The 8854-nt window shown below is 46.8% G+C and overlaps 1 protein-coding gene across 1 annotated transcript in view; it reads left to right on the plus strand.

Annotated features, from left to right (window-relative positions):
- The window catches only part of RNF11 (ring finger protein 11), a 30572-nt gene extending 21943 nt beyond the window's left edge, over positions 1-8629 (plus strand). Inside the window, exons 2-3 of the mRNA XM_058029742.1 lie at positions 6892-7061; positions 7411-8629. Coding sequence (XP_057885725.1) covers positions 6892-7061; positions 7411-7582 — 342 coding nt within the window. The 3' untranslated portion in view covers positions 7583-8629. The remainder of the gene's footprint in view (positions 1-6891; positions 7062-7410) is intronic.
- The last annotated feature ends 225 nt before the right edge of the window (positions 8630-8854 follow it).

Below are 8854 nucleotides of genomic sequence, written 5' to 3' on the forward strand. Positions count from 1 at the left end.
CATATTTGCAGTGCCCAATTCCTACAATGCCACAATTCTTAGTAATCTTTCCTTAGGAGCACCATGGTGGGAAGTGTGTGTGCACACGTGTCTGATCTGTCTGTCCCAAATGTCCCCTCCAAAAGGGAGAGGGGACACGAGGGGATTTTTCTTTTAGAAGAACTTTTCAGTGTTAAGTTGCATTTATTCATACTGAGTGACTACTTGCAAGCAGAAATATTAAAAAATGGGGTAACAATTTCATTACATGATGTTTTATAGCAAGTGCTGTTCACTTTTATAAATTAACTGCTCTCTTCTGTATGGCAGAAAAAGGCTTTTATACTTGGCAGGCTGCTCATAATATTCTAAGGATTATTAAAGTAAGCTGTAGTTGTTATATAATGCACAATATAATGGCACATGGTTTTACATTAATGTGTCTTGGGGGAGGATATGATTTCAGAATGTGTATTCACATATGGATGGAGTTGGAGTTTGTTCACCCTGATCAGAATGACATTCACAGAAAAGGTCCCTGGACCATCATCCCAGCGAGTTCTTTGTGAGTAATAAAGTGGTGAGAAGAGAAAATTTCATCGAATTCAGCAGGAATTTTTGAAACAGACCTCGAAAAGCACAATTTTTTTTCTCACCTCCTGACTTTACTTTTATAAACTGAGGGTGTTCATATTTAGGTGAGTTATTTGGGCTCCCTGCTCTCCTTGGAGGTGAGAAAGCTGGGGAGCAGCCAGGCTGAGCTGTGCAGGGGTGGTGAGTGCTGCACTGGGGCTGCTGTGTGTGAAGCAGGGCAGCTGCCTTCAGACATCCTGTTCCAGGCAGGACATTTGCAAGTCGAAGGGATTTCAGACCAAGAGCTGTGGGAACAGCTGGGAAAATGCAAATGGAACTGTTGTATTTGCATTCATTAATTAGGCAGCGACCGCAAGGAGCGTAAGCGCTACAGCTGCTGGTTTAAAAAGTGTGAAAAAGATGCAGGATAACATAGCTGGGGAGGTGTTTGTCTCCTCTCTTGGACTGAATTAACAGACACACTGTTGATCTGGTGATAAAATGCAAATTAATATCCCAGGATGACACACCGGAGAGCACTGTATTAGGTGAGGAGGGAAATTTAGAGATGGAGAACATGGCAAAGCAATCAGTAGAGGAAAGCAGAGGCTGTGCACAGGATCTCAAGGACAGCAATGAGGCTTTAACCTTGAACTATTTGGTGTTAGGAATTATTCATCTCACCTTTGACCATCCTGAAAGGATAATTTGGGCATGTTGCTGCAATTATAAAAACATCAAACAAAACAAAAGCCCTGATACTGCTGATATGTGGCGTAGAGGGATCTTAAAATAATCTTTATCCAGGGATTAAGAGTTTCTGATCTACCACTGACCTGTTTTCAGAGTATTACAAATTCATGGTACTTGCAGAAACAAGACAAAAAGGCTGTAAAACAAGAGAAAAGCAGATTTACAACAGCATAAGTTACTAAAGTGAGTTGCATTGATGAGGAAGCTTCAAATTAAAAAACATGCTTGGAGAAACCTCCTTTTTTTAGTCAAGAATCCAAAGTGTGCTTGGAAATCTTTTTGTAGAAAGTTTCTGGACCTTTTAGGCCATGTGTGAAATTGGTTTTTTTTCATTAGGAGTGAGAAGTGCAGACCTCCAGATGCCCTCTGATTTTTTTTTTTTCCCCCCAAAGGAGGAGGAGCTGGGGTGAGATGGAGACACAAACACTGCTGTAGTCCTTGAGTCTGAATTAATGCTGTTATTTTTAAGGGCTGAATAAACATTGGGAGTGAATGATTTCTGTGTACAGAAAGCCAGGGAAACTTGTGCTGATACCCCTGACTTTGTGAACAAAGAGAAAGTTGTGTATCTCCAGGATTATGGGCATCTGAGGTGTTTCATCATTACTAAATTCTTATGGGGAAAAATAATTGACTAAAGCAAATTAAGTGCCAGAAAGTGATTTTTATTTCATTGCCTGGCAGTAATATATGGATTTGATTATTTGTTTTGGCCTTTTCTAGGGGTTTTTGCACGAAGTAATAAAGTTAGCATGAAATTTCATCTTAGTTTGAAGTGCCTTACATCTTTATCAAATGATAAATAACACAGACTTTGGCTAGAAGTTCAGTATTTTGTAATTTTGTCTGCAAAAACATTTACCATGGTCGATAAGAGAAATGTGAGACACCAGAGCAATAAATTCATGCTTGTCTTTGGAGTAAAATAATAATTACTTGGGTAATACAATCTTTTTTATATACACTCATGTCAGGGACCCCTGGCTACAAATGTGAGCTGAGTGAAGTCTGGAGGAGCAGGACCTTGGTCAGTGAAAGCAGCTTTTACAAACTGTGAAGGATTTGCAGAGGGGCGATAAACCCACACAGGACCAGCAGTTTGGAGTTATTGTTGGGTGTTTTAATCCCAAAATCGCAGCAGAGATTGGGATGGGGAGAAATGCAGGGCTGCAGCTGCCACTGGTGAGCTGGGCCAGCTGGGTGTGTGCCGGAGGGGCTGCCAGGGGCAGGAGCCCAGCTCTGCTCAGGGGCACAGGAGCCCAGCTCTGCTGAGGGGACAGGAGCCCAGCTCTGCTGAGGGGGGACGGGAGCCCAGCTCTGCTGAGGGGGACAGGAGCCCAGCTCTGCTGAGGGGGACAGGAGCCCAGCTCAGCTCGGGGGGACAGGAGCCCAGCTCTGCTCGGGGGGACAGGAGCCCAGCTCAGCTCGGGGGGACAGGAGCCCAGCTCTGCTCGGGGGACGGGAGCCCAGCTCTGCTGGGGGGCACAGGAGCCCAGCTCTGCTCGGGGGACAGGAGCCCAGCTCTGCTCAGGGGGACAGGAGCCCAGCTCTGCTCAGGGGCACAGGAGCCCAGCTCTGCTGAGGGGGACAGGAGCCCAGCTCTGCTCAGGGGCACAGGAGCCCAGCTCTGCTCAGGGGCACAGGAGCCCAGCTCTGCTCGGGGGGACGGGAGCCCAGCTCTGCTCAGGGGCACAGGAGCCCAGCTCTGCTCAGGGGACAGGAGCCCAGCTCTGCTGAGGGGGACGGGAGCCCAGCTCTGCTCAGGGGCACAGGAGCCCAGCTCTGCTCAGGGGACAGGAGCCCAGCTCTGCTCAGGGGCACAGGAGCCCAGCTCTGCTGAGGGGGACAGGAGCCCAGCTCTGCTCAGGGGCACAGGAGCCCAGCTCTGCTCGGGGGGACGGGAGCCCAGCTCTGCTCAGGGGCACAGGAGCCCAGCTCTGCTCAGGGCACAGGAGCCCAGCTCTGCTCAGGGGACAGGAGCCCAGCTCTGCTCGGGGGGACGGGAGCCCAGCTCTGCTGAGGGGGACGGGAGCCCAGCTCTGCTGAGGGGGACAGGAGCCCAGCTCAGCTCAGGGGGACAGGAGCCCAGCTCTGCTCGGGGGGACAGGAGCCCAGCTCTGCTGAGGGGGACGGGAGCGCAGCTCTGCTGAGGGGAACAGGAGCCCAGCTCTGCTGAGGGGGACGGGAGCCCAGCTCTGCTCAGGGGCACAGGAGCCCAGCTCTGCTCAGGGGAACAGGAGCCCAGCTCTGCTCAGGGGACAGGAGCCCAGCTCTGCTCATGGGACAGGAGCCCAGCTCTGCTCAGGGGACAGGAGCCCAGCTCTGCTCGGGGGGACGGGAGCCCAGCTCTGCTCAGGTCAGGGTCTCCTGGGGGAGCTGGGGATGTCACTTTGCACTCAGAGAAACCCGGGCTTTCAGACTCTCATGAATAACTAGTTCCAGGTAGTTTTAGAATCGTACAGGTATGAACACACCCTTTCTTTTTAGCTGTTGGAGGGGCAAGGGCTGGTTTGAAAGGGTCTGTGTTGTTGTACCCTATAGTGTGACACTGCAACGTGTGTGGCTCTTCATTTCCCTGGTACATTGGTGTGCAGGGCTCAGTTTGGGCAGGCCCTTAGCAGCAGTCGGGAGGGGACATCAAAGTGCCACCAGGCAGGGTATTCAGTGCACGGGTATCGAGTGGTCTCTGTGGGTTATTTACAGCAATTTGTTCTGCATTTTTCACAACAGCCACACCAACCCCAGCTCTCTGCAGTCACCAGTGTGAGGACACCGTGGTGAAAGACAGCACCATTTTCACCCAGTTACTCCTCTGACAAGAGGTTCTTGTCTAGAATGTGAAATTGTAGAAGCCCCCAGCTGGCGACTATAAATTCCTGCCTTAATGGGCTGTGTCAGACACGTCGGGGTGGCTGTGCCGGGAGGGAACCTGAGACTGGATGCCAAAGGGAGGAGTTTCCATCCAGCCCAGGGTCGGGAGAGCATTTGTGTGCTCGGGGAGAGCATTTGTGTGCTTGGGGAGAGCATGGGGAGAGCATGGGGAGGGCATTTGTGTGCTCGGGGAGGGCATTTGTGTGCTCGGGGAGGGCATTTGTGTGCTTGGCACGCCGAGGGGACCGGGGGTGCCCCAGCCCCTGTGCAGGGAAGGTGACACCCAGGGGAGAGGGGCTCTGCAGTAATGCACAAGTGGCTTCCCCAGCTGCAGGGTCCCTCAGTGGTCAGTCCCAAGTGCCTGTAGAATATTAGAACAAGGCAATGAGGTTTTGTTCTTGTCTGGCCTATCGCCAGTTTAAAAGTTGTGATTTCCTGTCCAAAACTTAACCAAAGCAGTTGTTGACTGGGCACAGTGTGTCACTGTTGCTCACTTCAGAGTTGTCCAGATGTGACTGTTCTAACTCACAGCAAATTCTTACTTAAACTGTAGTTTGTGTAATTTTTGCTGAGATCATCAGTTTGAGGATTTCTTGGATCTTTTGTCCTCCTGTTTTTGCCTTTCAGTGAATTTCTGCATTATCACTTGCAGCCATGGCTTCAGCCATGGGAACTGTATTAAGTACAGTTCCCTCTCCTCCTCCTGCCCACGTTGGGACCAGCCTATGCTGTGCCTGTGGTTTGTTGTACTGCTCCTCCTCTTTTCCTAGATGGGAAGGAGGGTACATCCCTCTCCAGTGCTGATTGTTCTCTACATCTGTGTAACAAGTGAAGGAGGTAGCAGTAATGTCCTGCTATTGCTTTATAACCTGTTCAAAGTACAGCAAAGCCCTGGGAAAAAAAAGTTACTGATAGTTTGTGGTGTTAAGTTCTTGAAACATAAAACCAGGAGCAGGCTGTGCTTTGAGCTGAAGTGTTCAGTGCAGAGGGTCTGCAGCACTTGTCAGGGAAAATGCTTTATTTTGGTGGCACCAAAGGTTGCAGTGACTTTATGAATACTGTTATATCTGTCAGGCCAGCCCTAGGTTCAGCTGGTGCTTTTCTCTGTCCAAATGATGATTAGAGAATACTTTAGATAATTTAAAACACTAAAAGGCAGCTAATCCAAAAGAATTCTGTGATTCTGTGAAATATGGTTCAGAGTAGTCAGGAAATTAATCACTTGGAGAACCCCTGGCATTCTGTCTTTTGAACCTTCTCATAATTCCTCTGAGTCCTGCCAGGAAATGAGAGGGGGAGATCCTAAGCTAGCTAAATTAAGAGATGACTGTGAATTTTACCCCACAGCTGAATTGCCAGTGGCAGGCAGTGTTCAATGAAGAATTGCCAGGCAGACTTGTATCTGTAATTAGCATTTCTCACCAGCAAGGGCTTCTGCTGCTGGGTGGCACCAGCAGGAGCTGCTCACTCCTGGGACAGCTTTCCCCCAGCCTTCCAGGAGTCCTGGCTGGCTGTCCCTGTGCTGTGATTCCTGGCAGTGGAAGGAGAAGAGCTGTACTGGGTTTGACAAATGCAGTGCTACGTGTGGGAGGTGACCTGTGCTGCCTCAGCTGCACGCACCTGCCCTGGGCTCAGCTTCACCAGTGTCCTCTAAAACAGCAAATTTGGCATTTGCCAAAGATGATTCTGTGCACTGTGTGTCTGATGCAGCAGGTTTATTTTCAGACACATCTGTAAGTTTAATTTTTTCTGCTGTTTAAGAAGGACCATTAAAATGGGTCTCTTGCAAGAAACTGCCTCCCTGTTAATAGCAGACTTATGGCTACTGGCGAATACTGTCCTAATAGTGTATCCTGTTCAAAATTGGTATTTATGTACCAAAAAATGCTTTAAAAGCAAGTAAATTAAATACCATGTTAATATAAATGTTAGTGAAAATATCTGATCTAAAGTTCATTAATATTCAAAAGAAGCTTCTCAGAATGTGGTTGAGGAAGGACTGCATAATGGCTAAATGTTTCCTGTATTCCTTTTGAAAATATATACCTCAAACATATCCATAGTTGAATCCAGCTTGGGAGAACTTGTAAAGTCATATTAGTGTATGAGAAGAAACACAAAAGTTGGATTACTTACTTAAGCTGTTGTTTGTGCTGTCCAGGTAACATTCTTTTAATGCATGAAAATTAAGTCTGCAGTTCTAGATTTAAGCTTGCGTGGCCCAAACCAATTCACATACATTTTAGTTATTGCAGAGGAAGTAAAACCTTCCTCTCTAAAAGTTTGGAGAATAACCAGTATCCTCATCTTTCCAGAGAATTCCTCCTTAATGTAAAAAGAAGATAAAATTCACAGACTGTACTTTCAGATTTGCAGATGCTGGGGGCTCTCCCTGAGCCCTTACAGTGCTCAGTTCTGTACCTCAGCACTCCACCAGGTGCCTGTGAGGTTCATTTGCCTGCTGGCTTGTGGAGTTTCTTGTCCATGTGTCTCCTGTACGAACAATTCCTGGAGATCAAAAGCTTTTGCAGAGACCAACCACGAGCAGCTCCTTGCTCAAATACTGCCCTCAGTTCTCCATCCTGTTCCCATTACAATTACAGCCCCAAAGCTGCCAAGCAGGAGTGGGAGTTCATACAAATATTTGTAGGGCTGTGAATCGCGCTGTGCCGGGGAAGCTGCGGGTGGTTTCTCACGGCCCCGTTGTGCCTCCAGGAGCAGGTGCCCGTCCCTGTGTATCACCCCACGCCCAGCCAGACGCGGCTGGCCACGCAGCTGACGGAGGAGGAGCAGATCCGCATCGCGCAGCGCATCGGCCTCATCCAGCACCTGCCCAAGGGCGTCTACGACCCCGGCAGGGACGGCTCCGAGAAGAAGATCCGAGAGTGAGTCCTGGCACGGAGGGGAGGGGTGTGGCTGTGCCCGTGGTTTGGGATGTTACCCTGGGAAACCTCACCTTGTCACCCTGGGTTTGCCTTCTTTACAGGGACTGTGATTCAGTGGAGCTTTTTAAAAAGAAGGCTGATGTGGGGAGTGGCATCCCTGCTGAGGGCAGGGGGTTGGAACTCTGTGGGCTCCAAGATCCCTTTAACCCAAACCACTCTGTGCATCTGAGGCTCTTTCCTTTACCTTACACATCTACAAATACTAAACGCATCCAGGAATAGATATTATACTGTTTTTCATTTCCAGGTTGGTAACAGCAAGCTTAATATTTTATTTTTCCCCCTCCAGATGTGTCATTTGTATGATGGACTTTGTTTATGGGGACCCTATCCGATTTCTGCCGTGCATGCACATTTACCACCTGGACTGTATAGATGACTGGTTGATGAGATCCTTTACCTGTCCATCCTGCATGGAGCCAGTGGATGCAGCACTGCTTTCATCATATGAGACTAACTGAGCCAGGGTTTCTCTACTGAACCTTCGAGGAGACCATCCACTTCAATGGGTTTGATCCTTTTGTCATTCAGCCCAAAGAGCCAGGAATTAGGAATTAAGATCATGCACAAAGTATACATTTCCTAATAAATAAAAAAAAAATATTCCTGAATGGCTGCAAATATTGGAAAACATAGTATTTTAGAGACTATAGAAAAGTAGGTTGTTATTTTTAATGTAAAGCCTTGACCCACCATTGTCTTTTAATGTTTGTTCTTACACCCATATATAGGAATTGTGTAAAGTGTTACAGCAACTGTAAATGTTTAAACTGCGTGTATCCAATTTTATTAGCAGCAAGATAAGAGTATTTTTTTCCTAAATAAAGTAACCAGTTTTGTTCTGATTCTTTTCACAAGTCCTGGCATTTGGGTCAAGGCTTTATTGAAATCTACATTTTATAACACTGGCACAAAGAAATAGTTTTAAGCTTGTTTGCACAGTTCTTTTTCTTTTTCTTTTTTTTTTCCATTGGAGATGGAATTCATTGCCTTAGGTCTTTTTAATAGTGTATTGTTATTGTTGGGCTGGCTCTATGCTTGAAAACCAGTTTATTTATAACCTGTTAAAAGTGCTATATTTTGTTTGCAGTTAGGAATATGCAGACTTCAAAGTGATCTCCTAGCTTATAAGCAAACTGAGATGCATTATCCCTTTTCTACAAGTGATGCAGATTATGAAGATATGACACAAGTCCTGCAGTGAAACTCTGGTTTCATGGGGGTTTTTTTATAACTTCCTTCGGTTTTGATGAAATAACAGTCCTTAAACTTTAATATGTGACCTTTAACTTGATCAGATTAAAAGTGGGCCAGATGAACAATAAATAGTTAAGCTGCCATAACTGAAAAAGAAAATATTTGGAACTAATCTAGTGTTAGCATTGATCACTTATTCTGTTTTTTTCTCCCTACAATGGTTGTCTTGGATAATAGCAAATGGATACTGCATCTCTCGTTCTTGTAGTTCTTAGGTTATCAGAAGTTAAGAATAAACATACTGTATCTCAGTCTCCTGTATTAAATGTATCTGTTGAGCCCTACTGGCTGGCACATCAGTCCACCAAACAGGAATGAATGCAGAGAGGAGAAAAATAGACTTTGTTCTGCACATAAATGCAAAGTTTATATAAACACAGAGTGTCAGGGTAGCAGTGGAGGGGCAAACAGTCCTGCTATAGCCAGAATGACACAATTCCCTGATTTCTGTAGCAAACAGAACCTGCTTGTTTAAG

Source organism: Melospiza georgiana, chromosome 9, assembly GCF_028018845.1.
Source record: "Melospiza georgiana isolate bMelGeo1 chromosome 9, bMelGeo1.pri, whole genome shotgun sequence".
Taxonomy (NCBI): Eukaryota; Metazoa; Chordata; class Aves; order Passeriformes; family Passerellidae; genus Melospiza; species Melospiza georgiana.